The 18,144-nt window shown below is 40.5% G+C and overlaps 1 protein-coding gene across 2 annotated transcripts in view; it reads left to right on the forward strand.

Annotated features, from left to right (window-relative positions):
* PRDM4 (PR/SET domain 4) overlaps positions 1–9,636 on the forward strand; it is a 28,811-nt gene extending 19,175 nt beyond the window's left edge. For both annotated transcript variants that reach the window (XM_057742474.1, XM_057742473.1), the window contains exons 9-12: positions 270–397; positions 1,029–1,343; positions 2,493–2,661; positions 7,984–9,636. In XM_057742474.1, the coding sequence (XP_057598457.1) occupies positions 270–397; positions 1,029–1,343; positions 2,493–2,661; positions 7,984–8,296 (925 nt within the window). In that variant the 3' untranslated portion in view covers positions 8,297–9,636. The remainder of the gene's footprint in view (positions 1–269; positions 398–1,028; positions 1,344–2,492; positions 2,662–7,983) is intronic.
* The last annotated feature ends 8,508 nt before the right edge of the window (positions 9,637–18,144 follow it).

The following is an 18,144-nucleotide window of genomic DNA, read 5'->3' on the forward strand; positions in this document are numbered from 1 at the left end:
AATGACCCAGAGAAATAGTACATCTAAGTTTTCATATAGGATTTTGCTATAGGGATATGATATGATATATATATTTCAAAATTAATATGGTTGATGGGAGTTCCATGGTGACCAGGTGGTTAGGATTCTGGGCTTTCAGTGCCATGGCCCAGGTTCAGTCCCTGGTCGGGGACTGAGATCCCACAAGCTGTGTGGCACAGCCAAAAAAAAACTTTAAAAAATAAGAAAGTAAAATTAATATGCTTGATCTGTTCAATGTGATAACTTAGGAATCGGGAAGAGCAGAATTTGGTGGCTTATCCCCATGATGGAAAAATCTATTTCTGCACCTCACAAGATATCCCTCCTGAAAATGAACTGCTTTTTTATTATAGCCGGGATTATGCTCAGCAGATTGGTAAGTTTACATAAGACTTGTTTGTCATGTATCTAGCATAGTAAAAACACCAAGGACCAGAGAGTAAGGTTTGGTAATGATTTACATGTAAGCTGAAGCAAATCACATACCTTTGTGTATATAAAAGCAGGATATTATTACCCCTATGTTAAAAGTGTTAAAATCCGTGAGATTCTTCATAAGCTGAATGTTATTGACCAAGCAGTATGAACTTTTGTGTTAGGACTTTGATTTGGGAAATTTGAAGTTCCTAAGTTCCTTTTTGAACCATTACAATTTAATTTCATAAAGGACAGCAAAGCTTCTTGAGTTGATTTAACCTTCATAGGCTTTTTCTTTGCACTGTGTCATGATGACAAGTGATGTTTAAGAGTTTGTGTATACTACAGAATCTTAAAGTTTTTTGCCTAGGAAAGATGCTTTATAATCTAGCATTTCCCAAGTGTTCCTGATGTGCCTGACACACTATTTAAGATTCTGGGACTAGAGCATTGAACATGATATTTTAATTTTATAGGTAGTGGACAAGCTGGAAATTTTGGTAGAAGGGAGAATTATAAGCAACTATTATTAATATCAACAAGTTTTAAAATTTAAGTGTCAGGAGACATTGAGTAATTTTTTTTTTAAGGTGTTCCCGAGCACCCAGATGTGCACCTCTGTAACTGTGGCAAGGAGTGCAATTCCTATACAGAGTTCAAAGCCCACCTGACCAGCCACATCCATAACCATCTTCCTAGCCAGGGCCACGGCAGCAGCCATGGGCCAAGCCACAGCAAAGAAAGGAAGTGGAAGTGCTCCATGTGCCCCCAAGCTTTTATCTCTCCTTCCAAACTTCATGTCCACTTCATGGGTCACATGGGTATGAAGCCTCACAAGTGTGATTTCTGTAGCAAGGCTTTCAGTGATCCCAGCAACCTGCGGACCCACCTCAAGATACATACAGGTAAGTTGTGTTGGACCATCAGAGTGGAATTCTGCAAAATTAGAAATTAGCAAGGGCTTGGCAGTAAGGTAGTCTTGCGGGTAGAGTTGAGATCAGATGTTAGAGAATGAATCCAGCTGGCTTCAGCAGGACTTCATTGGGTCATAAATCTTGGTGGGATAACTGTGCCTCCACAGAGAGTATTCCAGTTATTAAGATGCTTCACTTTCCAGGTGCCCCCACTATAGTTTGAAGGTGACTGGGAAAATGCAGTTAATAATCAGGAAGTTGATGTCTGTGTTTGGACCTAAAGGGAATTCTGCAGAAACAGCCTGAGCCTCCCATTAGAGCTCACCCCTGGTCACCAGCCAGAGCGTTTCTTTTCTTGGAATATTGCTCAGTAAACATTGCCAAAACCTGTTGTTTCTAGTTTCTAAACTCCATGCAAACCAACCCCTTTCTCTTAGCGCTTATTTTTTTCATATATACTATAAAATAACTTTTAGTTTCATTTTCTTGCCTGGGTCATTTGTTCTCCAAATCTTTGAAAGTAAAACTCTTCCTCATTCATTTCCATTAAGACTAAGTAGTTGCTACAGACTCTATGGCCCGCAAAGCTTAAGATTCTGACTGGCCTGTAAGAAAAGATTTGCTAACCCCTGACTTAGAGTAACTTTTTCTGCATTCTTAAAAGGATTTTATTTCATTCCTGGTTTATGAGGTCATATTTTGTGTTTTAAAGAAGAAAACTAAAGTGTAGGTTGTAAAAATATGTTTGCCTATAGGCAAGTACTAGAATTCATGAGTTTAAAAAAAAAAATAGTTGAATTAAGTTGATCACTAGGGCTATAAGTGAGTTTTTCCCCCAGAGTATATATCATGTGTTAGCTATAAACATTAGAGAGAGAGAGAGTGTGTGTGTGTGTGTGTGTGTGCAGGTAAGCAGTCCTAGGAAGTCAGATTTGTTAGCTTCACTAGCTTTCGTTGCAGAATGTAAATTCAGTGGCTCTGAGTGGCTCTAGGTAGACAGTCCTGGAAAGCAAAGTTCCAGTTACCAGTCAGTTCTGTTTTATTCCTGCTTCTGTTACATACCCACACAGTGTGCCTCTTCATCCTGAGAATGCTGGTGGCAGTTTTATTCACAGTGTGGTAATTCGGGTTACCGTGCAGGTCAGAAGAACTACAGGTGTGCTTTGTGTGACAAGTCATTCACCCAGAAGGCTCACCTGGAGTCCCACATGGTTATCCACACGGGCGAGAAGAACCTCAAGTGTGACTACTGTGACAAGCTCTTCATGCGGAGGCAGGACCTCAAGCAGCATGTGCTCATCCACACACAGTGAGTTACCGCAGCCCAGACGCTGCTTGGGCGGTGAATGAGGGCTTGCGAGTGCCAGCTCGTTGTCTGCCTCCTGCCTTGGCACCCGTGGGTGCCTCCTGGCTTCTGCATAGCCCAAGCAAAGTTCGGAAAACTAAGGTTTTGGTTTATCCTGGAAGATTTCACTTATTTGCTTTGTTTTTCTTATTTTTCACTTCTGCTCTCCGTATTTCCTTTTTTTCCCCATATCTTCAAAACATAATTTCATTAATTTAACAAATTTCTAAGTACCTCCTTGATGCCCAGCACTGTGCTAAGTGGTGAAAATACAAAGACAGTCCTTGAATTTAAAGAGCTCAGAGACAATTAGAGAAACAGGAGAGTAAATAATTGCAGTACTGTGTTGCAGATGTTAGAGTAAGCATTGGATCCTGAAAGACCAGAGAAGAGGGTCCCCTAACCCAGCCTGTGGGTGTCCTGGTAGTTTGAGCTAAGTATTAAAGAAGATAGATTAGAATTATTCAGGGAGACAGTGAAGGGCAAGAGGTGAGAGTATTCTAGAAGATGAAACAGAGTATTTAGAAATATAGATTCAAAAAGGACAATGAAATGCAAGTGGTGTTTTGTTTTTTTTTTCCCTGGCCGCATGGCATGCGGGATCTTAGTTCCTAGACCAGGGATCCAACCTATGCCCCCTGCATGAAGGCGTGGAATCTTAACCACTGGACTGCCAGGGAAGTCCTGTGAATGGCTCTTTATAGTTAGAGCATCGTGTGTGTGAGAGTGGTGGAGAGAGAGGCTGCAGCCAAATCATGAAGAGCTTTTTATCCAGCTAAGAAAATTAAATTTCATTCTGGAAATAATGGAGAGTCACCGAAGCATTTTTCCTACCCGTGTACCAGAAACTATTCTGTGCTGTGTGTGTGTGTGCACGTGCCTGTGCATGCATATATATTTTTTAATTATGGCATAAAACACACAAATTTTACTGTCTTGACCATTTTTAAGTATGTAGTTTGGTTATGTTAAATGTATTCACATTCTTGCAACAAGCATTGAAGGATTTTAAGGGAAAGAGTGCTGTGGCGAGATGTCCATTTTATAAGATTACTCTGGCAGCAGAATAGGGTGATTGAAGGAGAAGAAGGCCAGATACTGGGAGAACCATTAGGAGTTTATTGCATGGATCCACGTGTAATTAATTGCCCAGCCTGTGTTAGTTACAATAGTAGTAGAGAGAAGAGAACAACAGATTTTTGTGGCCCTGAGCTTTTTACAAGTGTTAGAAGAGGGAGGAAACATCAGCTTGTATTATTATTTAGAAACCCATCAAAAATGGAAACTTTATATTCTTATTGTGGGTTTTAGATAAATGTTTTGCTTTCATATCAGCTTTTTTCTCTGATTTATAATCACAGTGTATCCTGAAACACTAAAACATCCAAGGAGTCTGGATCTGATCATTCCTAACTCTCAAAATGACCTTTTATTTTTATTTATTTATTTATTTTTTTGGCACACGGGCTTGGTTGCTCCGCGGCATGTGGGATCTTCCTGGAGCTGGGATCGAACCCATGACCTCTGCATTGGCAGGCGGATTCTTAACCACTGCGCCACCTAGGAAGCCCAAAATGACCTTTTAAAACAAAGTCTTCATTAAGTGGTTACATTATTGTTGTGAAATTTTAGAAATTAGACACACTATCAAATATTATATAATTATATATGATTTACATAATTAGAGCTGAAAGAGATCTCTGGGATCATTTAGTCTAGCTGCTTATATTAGTCAGTTTGAGCTGCCATAACAAAATACCGAAGACTGGGTGGTGGCTTAAACAAAAGACATTTATGTTCTTAAACTTCTGGAGGTGGAAAGTCAAGATCAGCATTGTTGGGTTCTGTTGGGCTCTCTTCCTGGCTTGCAGATGGCTACCTTCTTGCTGTGTCCTCACATGGTGGATAGAGTGCGAGCAAGCTCTGTCTCTCTTCCTCTTTTTTTTCTTTTTAATAAATTATTGATTTATTGACTGTGTTGGGTCTTTGTTGCTGCACACAGGCTTTCTCTAGTTGTGGAGAGCAGGGGGTTGTCTTCGTTGTGCTGTGCGGGCTTCTCGGTGTAGTGGCTTCTCTTGTTGTGGAGCATGGGCTCTAGGCGCGCGGGCTCTGGAGCACAGGCTCAGTAGTTGCGGCACACGGGCTTAGTTGCTCTGCGGCATGTGGAATCTTCCTGGACCAGGGATTGAACCTGTGTCCTCTGCATTGGCAGGCAGATTCTTAACCACTGCGCCACCAGGGAGGTCCAGTCCATCTCTTCCTCTTTTTATAAGGACACTAATTCTCATCATGGGGATCCCATCCTCATGACCTCATCTAAACCTAATTACCTCCCACAGGCCCCCACTTCCAGATACCATCACATTATGAGTTAGAGCTTCAGTTTACCAATTAAGGAGGTAGGGGGGACAAATATTCAACCCCTAACACTGCTTGTGATAATCACCTTGGAAATGTGAAAATCAGTGATTGATGCCAGGGCCCCACCTCCAGGGATTCTAATTTAGTTGGTCAGGTAGAGTCCTGGCCTTGGTATTTTTAAAGAGCTCCCAAGTGAGTCTAATGTCCAGTCAGGGTTGAATGCTACTAAGTTGATCCAAATGAAAGAAGTGTTTCACAGTATCTCTGGCAAGTGGCTATATTGTTTCTTCTTGAAAACCACACATAAAGAGGAGTTATTCTCTTCCTTGACCTTAACTTTCTATTCTTTCAAGAGATGCTTAAATTTGTACTTGCTTTTTTGGTAGCCATTTCACAGCATAATGAAATAGAAGTTATTCCAAGGTTAGTCATATAACTGTTTATCTCCTTTTGGGTTGGAAATTGACTTTATCAGATATTGACCAATGAAAGCAATTTTCTTAAATGTGGATCTGGACACTTTCTCAGGATGACAAAGTATAATAAGCCTCTGCCAGATGCCCATGGTATAAAAGTTATTTTTGGACTGTCAGGACTTTGTGCTAGTATATGTCATTCATAAAAGAAGCACTGTTCACCCAGTGTGTGTGTGTGTGTATATATATATATTTGGCTGTGCTGTGGGCTTGCAGGATCTTAGTTCCCCAACCAGGGATTGGACCTGGGCCCTAGGCAGTGAAAGTCCTAACCACCGGACTGCCAGGGGATTCCCCACCCAATATTTTTGAATGAGACTGGTAAAAATTTTTAGATGTTTGTATCTTTATTTTTAGGCATTTCAAAACGCATATATTAGTATTGGAATTCATTCTATTTATCTGCTTAGGAAAGAAAACAACTATAGGCCCTAAAGCCAAATGTAGGAGGAGTTCCTCTCCCAGTGTTCCCCTGGGAGTGGAAGGCATGGGGCTTTGCCCTTCCTCTAAGAAAGAGGAACTTGAGAGCAAGAGTGAGGTGCTTATTCCTTAGACCATCTTCTTAGTCCCTTGGCTTTGTGATTTATATCTCCAGCCTTATATATTTAACGATTTGCTCAGCATCTCTGAGTTCTGAATGTCCACGAGGCAGCTCAAACCTGATGAGTCTAAACCTCAATTCTTTGTATTAACCCAACGAACTTGATTTTCCCCAGTGTTCACCAACTCAGAAAATGACACCACCATTCATCCCAGTGGCTCGAACCAGACACCATGGAGTCATCCTCAACTCAGTCTTCCATTCTTTTCTTCATTCATCTCTCGCCTGGTTGAGACCACCAGCATCTTTTTATGGACAGCTTCAGTAGTGTCCCAGCTGACTGCCCTACCGTTCTTCTCTCTCCTCATCCATTCCCAGCACAGGCGCCACACACACACAGGCTGTATCCGTGCATAGTGGCCAGAGTGATGCATTTGTTGTGTGCATCTCCACTCATGATTCTCCCTTGCCTAGAAGTCCCTTCATGATGTGGTAGTGGTACTTGGCTATGTATCCCACTCCATCTTCTGTTACTTTTCTCATGCTATTCTGCTTTACCCACGTTGGCCCTCCCTTTGCTACTTCGGCATACTGAACACACTCCAATCTCAGGGCCTTTGCACTGTACTGCCTCGGCCTAGAAACTTCTCCCTGTGGATATCTCCCTGTCTTCCTCCCTCACCTCATTCAGATTTCTGCTTAAATTCATCATTTCCTCAGAATGGCCTTCCTTGATTATCTCATCTTAGATAGGACTCCATCACTCTTACTTGGCTTCATTTTTTTAAAAATAGTATTTATTACTATCTGATATTGCACTCTGTATTTTTAATTTGTTTATGGTGTAAGTCCTTCACTAGAATGTAAGCTCCATGAAGGTTGGAACTGAGTTTTCCCTGTCCTGTAGCTCCGCAGAGTTCTTCTCTGCCGTCTCCTGATGGGAGAAGGTGGTGGAAATGCTAAGGAGAACAGGCTTCAGAACTTTCCACTGCACCCTCACACTCCTATCAAAGATTTTAACCCCCTTTTATCTGTTTCACTTATTGGATTTCATTAAGACACAGGGTTCAGCTGCTCAAAAAAAAAAAGTTTAAAAATTCCTGCTCTATGATTCCTAAGCTTCTTTTCAGCTCTAAGATATCTAGGCCAGGGCTACTCCAACCTTGACACTTCTGACATCTTGAGCCAGATAATTTTTTGTTGTAGGGGCTACCGTTAACACCATAGTTAGATACCATTATATATTGGTTAGTTGGCAAACATTTTCAAATTTGAGTCTTCCAGTTGGTGAGAATGTGGGGCAATAGGAACTCTCAGATGGCTGTTGATGGATGTGTGTATTAACACAGCCATGTTGGAAAACAGCTTAGCATTACCTAGTAAAATTGAAGATGTGCATATCCTTTGATCCAGCTATGCCTCTCCTGAGCATATGCCCTCGAGGAACTATGTGTATGCAAACCCACATACCGTGTTCGTAGCAGTCTTGCCTGTGGTGATAAAAACTGGAAACCACCAGCATACCAATTAACAACAGACAGAGCTGTTACCACAGATCAGTTATGGTTTATTTGTAAGTAGCTTACAGCCGTGGAAGGGAACAAACCACTGACACAGCAACTTGATTGAATTTCAGAAACACAGATTGAGTGAAAGAAGCAAAACACAAAAGAGATACATATAGTACAATCCCATTTAGAAAAAATTCTAAAACAAGCAAAAGCAGTCTATGTTATTCAAACTGTACACATGTTTTATGACTCTTCTATATATCGCCAGTAAAAAAAAGTTTGATTCTAGTCGGGTAGAGCTTCTCTGACAAAGGTCTGAGGTTGTGCAGAATAAGTGTGTGTCTCAGTTGTCATTTGTAACCCCAAATCAAATGTTTTTTTCTTGTGTTCCTCTTAGAGAACGCCAGATCAAGTGTCCCAAGTGTGATAAGCTGTTCTTGAGAACCAATCACTTAAAGAAACATCTCAATTCACATGAAGGAAAACGGGATTATGTCTGTGAAAAATGTACAAAGGCTTATCTAACCAAATATCATCTCACCCGACACCTGAAAACCTGCAAAGGGCCCACTTCCAGTTCATCAGCACAAGAGGAGGAGGAAGACGATGACTCAGAGGAGGAAGAGCTAGCAGACTCTGTGGGGACAGAAGACTGTCGGATTAACAGTGCTGTGTATTCAGCAGATGAGCCTCTCTCTACACATAAATGAAAGAAAAAGAAGCCGACTGTTTTGGATGGAAAATGCAAAAGGGAAAAACACATATAACCAGTTATCCACTACAATGGTTTTTATATAAAATAGTATGATTTCCTTCCAGCCAACAGTCAAAACAGACTAAATGGGAATGGATAAAGCACTTAAAGGAGAGTATCCTAATGAAAACACTTAAAAGAAGGCTGAGGAAAGAGCATGTGACCTGTTTTTAAGTGGTGTATAGGGAGGAAAGTGTCAACTTTTAAGATCTGTTCTTTATTTACATGATAATCTGGGTGATACATTTATGCCTGAGTCAGAGCTACTGTCTGCCCAAACAAATCAGGTTTTAAATTCTTTCATTATTCCATTTTTCTCCCAACCCACTGATGTGGTAGCACTCTAAACTTGGTCCCTGCCTCCCAGTGGTCCTGATTATGGTTCTCATGTTTTGTTTTAGTGCAGACTTGTGACTTAAGCTTATCCCAGAGTGGACTGGAATGTAACAGTGTAAGCTTGTTACTCTGACTGCAGCACCACCTGCTTTAGTCTGTCCTGGCTGCTTGGGAGTTTAGGGTAGATCCTGCTTCCCAAAATTTCACCTAGAGGGCAGATAAAAAAGGAGCAGCCAGGCAACAGGCACTGATGGAGAGAAGAAAAGGAGAGGTGCCTGGGCCACTGTCCAAGAAACTAGCCTTGATGGAAACTGGGGTGACAGACCTGGTTGTACCGTAGAGATCTTTGTAGGTTTAGACATGTCTCAGTCTCCAGTGAAATCTCCAGCACCCAGACAAAGGGGATCTGGTGATGTAGCAAGCCAAGTAATGCCTTGTCTCCTATAACAAGGACATGTGGACTCAGCCAGCAGAGTGGTACCTCGGCCCATGGAAGGAAGGAGGGAATGATCCTTTCTGGCTTACCCTATGAAAAGGATCAAGACACCATTAAAATGTTGCCAACTCAGAATGACAGATGACACATTGGTGCACTTGCAAGGTCAGGCCTTCCCAGTTGTCTGTGGTAAAGCACCTCATCAGTTAAATATGGTGGATGCCAAAGGAAAGTGCAGAAGGTTAAATGGTCACCACGAGCAAGTGTTTTCAGGGTCCCAGCTTAATTCATCCACCCGTCTGATTTTTCACCTGGTCTCTCTCATGCATATCCTGCTTTCAGCAAGACGCAAGTACACCTTAAAGCTGACGGCTGATGGACCTTGCTCTCCTGCTCTAAGAGACAGCCTCTGGGCTGGAGTAGAGAGGACTCTGGTGGGAAGGTTTTGCTGCTAATGTATTTATGGAATGAATGTATTTCATTCAAATCTGTATTCCTCTAGGAAGGATTAAAATAAAAACTTTTTAAAAAATACGATTCCTCCTGTAATCTCATTTTGCGAAGGGAGAGGAATGAGTCTTTTAGGGGAAAATGAGGTACAACTTGAGTTTTTCTGAGGTCAGAAGTGGAGAAAGTATTTCCTAAGTACTGTAGCTTTGAAATTATATTTTAGCATGCTTCTGCATAACAGTGCTTAGACAAACTATGCTTCCTGCATTTCCAGCTCTCATCCCTGCCCGCTTCCTTCCTAAGGTAGTGCCTTTACTTTGCTGCCTCCTTGGAGAACTGCAGGTCTACAGTTGAGACAGTGGGTGAGATATTGATGGTTAGAGGTGGCTGTCAACTGGGTCATGAAGCCTTCATCAGGGAGCTCTGGTGGGACTGAGGCAACTCTAAGCTCAGCCTTTTGAGCTGGTAAAGGCATCCTGGTGGCAGCCACTCCTGTCCCCAGAAAACCACTGGTGCTAGAACTACAAGCACCCTTTCTTCCTTTAACTCTGGCTCATGCTGGGTTAAATTTATTCATTTCCAGGTGCTGGTTGAAGTGCTGTCCAAATAGTTAAACCTTATGTCAAAAAAACAAAAGCAAAAACCAATAAAGGAATTTGGGGAAATAGTTTGAGAATGTAGCTGTTATTGCTTGCTTACAACTGTGTGTTCTGTTTTTTTGTTTTTGTTTTTTACCTCTTAGACTTAAATGGCACATTCTAGGCCCCTCCTACAAGATGAGTAAAGTAGTAGCTGCCCCTTTGACAAGATTTTACTCTGAGCCTTCTCTGCCTATTGCAGCTGGCCTCATCTGTTGCAACTGCTGAGATCAGTCTGCTATTGGGTAAATAAATGGTCACGTTCAGAGGCAGGATATTATATGAATGTGGGCTCTGGAGCCCTGTCCAGTGTTCTCTAATCTGGGCTCTGCTGCATGATGGTTTTTAAGCTTAAGTTATGTAACCTCTTTATGCCTCTGTTTATTTAACTGTAAACAGAGACTAATAAGAGTTCCCATTTCATAGGTTGTTTGATGTTAATTCATGTAAACGGCTGGTACAGTGCTCAACATAAACACTGGCTAATACTCTTTAGTTTTAGATTAGCCTAGCACCTTTCTATCCTTAAAATGTGGCTGTTCATGATCCAAGAAGTCCTAGGTTTTAGGAAGACAAGTAAAACTGGTATGACTTGATTTTTCAAAGGCCAAAGCGTAGAAACTTGTTTGCAGTCTTCTTGTAGATCAGTATATGTATGTTTGGTGTTTCCTTCTTTAAAAGGTGAGTTGCTTGCAATCTTGCATGTGTCCTGAGGTCCTCAGTACAACAGAGGGCAGAGAGGTGACGGGATCTAGTCTGCTTCAGCCTTTTCAGCCTATTGACCTATATACACACTTCCTAGTGTGTCTTGAACATAAACATTGCCAGAGCTATCAGCCCCTTATCAAGTATGTGAACTTATATGACCTCGTCACCAAGATGCATCTTAGGGTCAAACACTCAAACATCTCTTCAGGTATATAAGTGATATCGTCTGTTATGGGCAGAATTGTGTTCCTTCAGAATTCATATATTGAAGTTCTAACCCCAGTACCTCAGAATATGAGTGTTTTGGAGATAAGGACTTTAAAGGAGTGATTAAGCTAAAATGAGGTCCTTAGGGCATACCTTAATCCAGTATGACTGATCTCCTTATAGAAGACATTTGAACAAACCAGACACAGAGGGAAGACCCTGTGAAGACCCAGGGAGAAGATCGCTATCTGCAAGCCAAGGAGAGAGGCCTTGGAAGAAACAGCCCTGCTGACACCTTAACCTCGGACTTCTGGCCTCCAGAACTGTGAGAAACTTAATTTCTCTTGTTTAAGCCTCTCCCAGTCTGCAGTACTTTGTTGTGGCAGCCCTAGCAAACTAAATACTGTCCACCGAATATAACATCTTTATGGTGATTGCTTGTAGAGGAGCAGTTTCCAGAGTAGTGATTACAGTTTAACCTCAGTTTTACAAACCTTGAGCAACATAATGGCATTAACAACCTGCCATTATGGTGTGTTTTGCCACTGGCAGATTTGGACTGCTGAGAGGATAGAATTGCTCCTCAGCTATGTTTTTGTTCCTTTGTTTTTCTTGCATATATACACACTTGACAGTCATGAAGCCCCTAGGTCTGTGTAGTCCTCAGACAAGGATAACTTTCTTTCAAAAACCATTTATTGGCAAAGACAAAAAAACCCCGAAACATATATTAAGTGCTGGCACAGATTAAGGCATTGTAAGAGAAAGGAAAATGGCCAGAATGTGTGCCCTTGTCCTCTGGAAACTCAAAATTTTGCAAAGATCTGAATGCAGAGCTAGATCACCTGAGGAAATGAGAAAAGTTAGGTGTCCAGGCCAGCCCCAGGCCTGGGCTCCCCAGGCGATCCTGAAGCAGTCCACAGGAGTCTTAAACTTCAGAGACCACACAAGATACAGATGCAGGCACCTCTACCTAAGGCAGGCCAGACCATAGCAAGTGTTACAGGTACAAGAAGTAGTGAAATCTAGGAGCAGAAGTGAAAATGTCATACTAAGAGAAGAATAGTAAAGAAAAGTGGATAAGACAAGCCTGGATCTGTGGTGTAGTAAAATAGGGCTGGGGCAATACACTTGAGATACAGGGTTAAAATTTTTATTTTTAAAAATATTTATTCAGTAATTGTGGTGCTTGGGCTCTAGAGCACATAGGCTTAGTTGCCCTGAGGCATGTGGGATCTTAGTTCTCCCACCAGGGATTGAACCCGTGTCCCCTGCATTGGAAGGTGAAGTTGTAACCACTGGACTGCTAGGGAAGTCCCCAAGGAAGGTGGATTCTTTTTTTATTTTATTTATTTTTTATTGGCTACGTTGGGTCTTCATTGTTGTGCATGGGCTTTCTGTAGTTGCTGAGAGTGGGAGCTACTCTCTTGTTGGGGAGCGTGGGCTCTAGGAACACAGGCTTCAATGGTTGTGGCACGTGGGCTCTAGAGTGCATGCTCAGTAGTCGTGGCGCACAGGCTTAGTAGCTCCAGGGCATATGGGATCTTCCGGACCAGGGCTTGAACCTGTGTCTCCTGTGTTGGCAGGCAGATTCTTAACCTCTGCACCATGAGGCAAGCTCCGAAGGCAGATTCTTTTTTTTTTTTTTTAATTTTTTTAAGAACTTTTATTGAGATAAAATTGACATACAATAAACTACATATATTTAAAGTTTACAATTTGATTTTTTTCCTTCTTATTAGTAATGTATATATGGCAATCCCAATCTCCCAGTTCATCCCACCTCAACCCCCTCCCCACCACGCTTTCCCCACTTGGTGTCCACATGTTTGTTCTCTACATCTGTGTCTCTATTTCTGCCGAAGGCGGATTCTTAAACACTGGTGGACCCAGGGAAGTCCCAGGGCTAAAAATTTTAGAATGACTAGTTTACCAAATGAACTGCTTTTTGATTATTTTAAATTGCAGTGATAGTGTTTACTCGTGGCAAGTGTTGTTCTAAATGTTTTCTAAATAACACATTTAATCTGCACAGTAGACTTGCGATGAGCCATGTGTAAAGAAGAAACAGGGGTGCAAAAGAGGTTAAGTAATTGGCACAGTTACACGGCGACAAGTGGCAGCCCTGCGCCTAGCCCACCAAACCTTATTGATTCTTCAGTAGTGGCCTAGATGAAACTGGGATCTCACCATGGCATATATGCAGGCTACAAGTCTTTAAAGGCAGTCACACAGAACATTTAAGTTATCCCATTTAGACAAAGCATATTTATATACATGAATTAGGGAGCTGGGGGAAGGCATGCTGTGCTTTTTGTTTTCTACTCCGCTGCAGTCCCCCCTTCACCCCCATCCCCTTTGCGCTGCTGCTTACTTGCTGAGGCACAGGCTAGAGTTGGGCTTTGGGGTAGTACAGACGTCAAGATCTGTTGATGGCCAGAACAAGGAGAGAAAATCACTTAGGGAGAAAGGTACTAACTTTGGGAGAGTTTACTTCTTGACTGATCTATCACTGGTCAGTAGACAATTTCCAGCCCTCCTTAGCTAACATGTTCTGGGACACTTGTGACACATTTATTTGTGGATACTGTTTGTAACAGCAGTAGTATATTTTAGTTTTAACATTTGTGTAGTCCTCATAGAGCACTGTAAAATTAGATTCTACCCCCACTTTATGGTTACTGAAAATGAAGTTCAGAAAAATAAAGATGTTCCACATTTCATATTCAGTGCTTTGCTGCCTGGGAGCACTTTTTAAAAAGTACATTTTAAAATGTATGTAAATATTTCTCCTCTAGGGTTCTCGTCCATGTGAATCCGCATGACACCTGATTCCAGGGTGCATCACACTGCTACCTGTGCTAGTTGCATCTCTGTGCCAGGGTTGTGAAAATGCATTTTTATAAGCAGAAAACACCATTAGGGGCCATTGCTCTTAGCTGGTTAGAGACAACTGGCACTTAGCTATGAAAAAGGAATCAGTCAAAGCGTGGGAGATGAAAGTATTCTGTTAGGGACTTTTTCAAGATGCCTGACCCAGATTTGCTATAGCAAAAAGAAAGTGAGCCAGGCTATTTTGCATCTGAAATTCCCAAACACAAATAGTATTTTGAGCAAAAGAAAAGCAGGATGATCTATTCATTCAGTGTATATTTGCTTTGTTTGGGAAAGGAGCCTGTTAGACTTTAAGGGGGTGGAGGAGGGAGATAAAGACAGTGGCTCCTGACCAGGAAATCAGTCTCAAGCCCGGAAGCACACACACATGCAAAAAAAAAAAAAAAAAAAAAAAAAAAAAGGATATATTCGGGATCCTTGTCCTTTCTTACAGGTGTGTGGTTAGGATGAAGGGATACATCAGTGTTTTTAACAGCAAAGACAGAGGCAACCTAAGTGTCCCCCAGAAAGAAAATGTTGAATAAATCACAGCGCATTCGTACTAAGCAATACAGTGCTGCTATGAGAAAGGATGACCGCTTCCAGACTCCTTTAGAGCTAAAATTCCAAACAAAATCAAAGTCCCTCTGATCAGATGCACTTGTGTGAGACTTTGATTCAGAACTGAGTTATGTGGGGATAGAAGCAGGGCCTGAGGCGTCTATTTATTATGCAGGCTTGGATCTTACCAAGGGTGATGTGGTTTTGGAGCTGGTGGCTGTGTGGATGGAGGCGTGATGGTGTGGCAGGTAGCTTCTTGACTGTAGAAGCAGTATGGTACCTTGCAAGCTCATGTCTGCGCTATGGGACTGGAAGTCATTCCTAGAATTCAGCCTAGACTCCATTTCAAACATCTTCAGTGATTCTGTGAGCTATCTGTACTGCTTCATAAATTCCTTTTGCTCACACTAGCTTGAGGGGATTCTGTTTTCTGAAAGTAAGAATGCTGATCAAGTAACTGGTATCCAAAAATATTACAGGAAATAGATCCTCAAGGAAATGGGATCTTGCATTAGTTTTCTGACCTGGCTGCGTTTCAAGGCACCGAGGATCCAGCTATTGTTAGAGGATGGAGTACACAACTGTACCTGACCCCCAGGGCTGGAACATGCATTAGATCATCACCTGTGATCACTTGCATTGAAATGTGCCCAAAACAATAAATTCAGCTTCATCTAAGCTGTGTTTCTCCTCCCTAGTCCCGCATCCTCAGAATCCTTTGGACACATATTTCTCAAGAGTTAGGAAATTCTTGTAATTCCATTAATACATAAGTTTTCCTTTCCAAGGTTTGACTTTGGAATTATAGAGAATTTGAGGATTTGGCTTAGTCACAGGTTAGAGGCTGTAAGAGGTAGTAGGAGTGGTAAATGAGGGGAACTGGAATTTTATTGTGGTGTGGTCATTACAGGGTCTTCAAGAAAGTCAAAGCCATTTTCATTAGGGGAAGCAGGAGCTGCTTCTGTTGACAAGGGAAATCCTTGGGTTTTAGGGGTGACTGGAGTTATTAGAATGCTCTCAAATATCACCATTCTACTTTTCAGGTTTACACTCCCCCCCACCCACCCTGAATATTATAATTTTCTGCTGAAGCTGTGAATTATAAGTCAGTAACCTGCAAGATCGGACTCAGCTTCTGGTTTATCACTGTATCAGCCTCATGGCTACAAGAAGGAAGAAATTCTTTCAGGGAAGTCATGGATAACTCCGTGGTTCTCTGTCAGGCAATTGGATATGAATATTAAGTGTGCTTCAAGATTCAGATTTTCTGTTTTTTCTTGTATCAATTCTGGTAAGTTATGTAATTCTAGAACTTTTCCTTCTTACATACATGTTTAAATTTAGTCACAAAAAGTTCCTATTAATTAATGTCTCTAGGATCTGTAACAATGGCCTCTTTTTTGTTCCTGGTGTTAACGCGTGTGTGTGTTTTATGATCAGTATTACTCATGGGTTTATCAACTTTCTTAGTACGCTAAAGAAGCAGTTTTTTGCTTTGATGATTTTCTGTATTGTATGTCTGTGACATTTTTATCTTTGTTATTTCCTTCTGTCCACATTTTTGGGTTTAAATTGCTATTCTTTTTCTCCTTAAGGTGGCTGCTTGAATAACTGACTTTATTTCTTTTCTAACAGGCACTTAAGGCTATAAATCATCTTCTCAATATAGCTTTAGTTATATCCTATAAAATTTTTAATGTTGGACTTTCATTGTCACTTGGTTAAAAACACTAATTTCTGTTGTGCTTTCTCCTCTGACCCATGGGTCATTTATCAATGATCTAATTTCCAAAATTTCAGGAATTTTCTAGTTGATCTTTTCTAATTGATTTCTTGCTCAATTCCATGGTAATCAGAGGACACGCTGAATAATTTCAGTTCTTTAGAATCTGTTGATACTTGCTTCATGGCCCTGCATATGGTCAGTTTTGGAAAATATTCCACATGAAAGGAATGTATGTTCTGTTTTCTTGAAAACAGTGTTCTGTGAATAACAAGTCAACTCGGTAATCATGTTTATTAGGCCTCACACTGAATTTTTGGTCTGCTTGTTCTGTTAGTTACTGAGAAAGGTATATTAAACATTCTCACTCTGATTGTAGATTTGTCTATTTCTCCTTTTAGTCATCATTTTTGCTTTATATATTTTGAAGCTATGTTTCTGGATGTTTAAAAATTTAGAAATGTGTCTTTCATGTTGGAGTGACCCTTTTATCATTATAAAAAGGACAAGGACACTGTGTTTATAATATCTTTCCTTAAAGTCTATTTTGATATTAAAATAGCTGCATCACATTAATTTTGATGTTTACATAGTGTATATTTTTCCACTCTTTCACTTTTGCCTTTTCTGTATCCTTATGTTTGTGTGGTTCTTGTAAGCCGTATATAATTATGTTTTGTTTTTTATATATTTGGATAATCTGCCTTTAATTATTTAGACTATTTACATATATTATACTATGGATATATTTGGGTTTAAATCTTCCATCTTACAATTTGTTTTCTATTTATTCCATTCTGTATTCCTTTTTCTCTCCTTACTTTTGGATTAATCAAGTATTTATTATTCATTCCTCCTCCCCCCTTTGGTTTCTGTATGTTCTTTCACTATTCTTTCAATAGTTAGCCTATAGATTACAACATGCACCTTTGATTTATTAGTGTAAGGTCAATTAGTACTTTTATAGCATTTAAAAGAATGTTGGTATTGCAGAATACGTTACTCTGTTTATCTCTTACCAGCCTCTTATGTTATTGACAGGCATTTTAATTTTACAGAATTTTACAGACATCTTAAGTCCTATACAAGTTTTTTATTGTTGTTTTATAAAGTAATTATTTAAATTTACTTGTATTGATCATTATTCTTTCTTGCATTTCCATGTTCCCATCTGAGATCATTTTTCATTCTTAAGTTTAAAATGTAGGTCTAAAGATAATGAATTTTCTCAGTTTTAAGACATTCTGACTTAAAATGTCTTTATTTCATTTTTTTCAAAAACAGCTTTGGGAATTCCCTGGCGGTCCAATGGTTAGGACTCGGTTCCTTCACTTCCAGGGCCCAGGTCAATGGAACTAAGACCTTGCAAGCTGCACAGCGCAGCCAAAAAAAAAAAAAGAAAAATCTTTACTGAGGGTATTTACTTACGATAAAATTCATCCATTTAAAGTGTACAATTTAATGGTTTCTAGTATGTTCAGAGGTGTGCAACCATTGCCACAATCATTTTTTAAAATACTTCCCTCACCCCAGAAAGATCCACTTGCCCATTTGCAGTCACTCCCATTCTCACCCCTAGTCCCAGGAAATCATTAATCTACTGTCCTTATAGAATTGCCTTTTCTGATAATATGAATGGAATCATACACTATGTGGTCTCTTGTGTCTGGCTTCTTTCATTTAGTGTGTTTTAGAGGCCCACTCGTGTCGCAGCATGTGTCAGTAGTTCATTCTCGTTTATCACAGAATAGAATTCCATTGTGTGGTTATACCACATCTTGTCTGTTATTCACCAGTTGATAGACATTTGTATTATTTCTACTTTTTGGCTGTCATGAATAATGCTGCTGAATATTTGCATATAAGTCTTT

This window comes from Hippopotamus amphibius, chromosome 7 (genome assembly GCF_030028045.1).
Source record: "Hippopotamus amphibius kiboko isolate mHipAmp2 chromosome 7, mHipAmp2.hap2, whole genome shotgun sequence".
NCBI classification, from domain to species: domain Eukaryota; kingdom Metazoa; phylum Chordata; class Mammalia; order Artiodactyla; family Hippopotamidae; genus Hippopotamus; species Hippopotamus amphibius.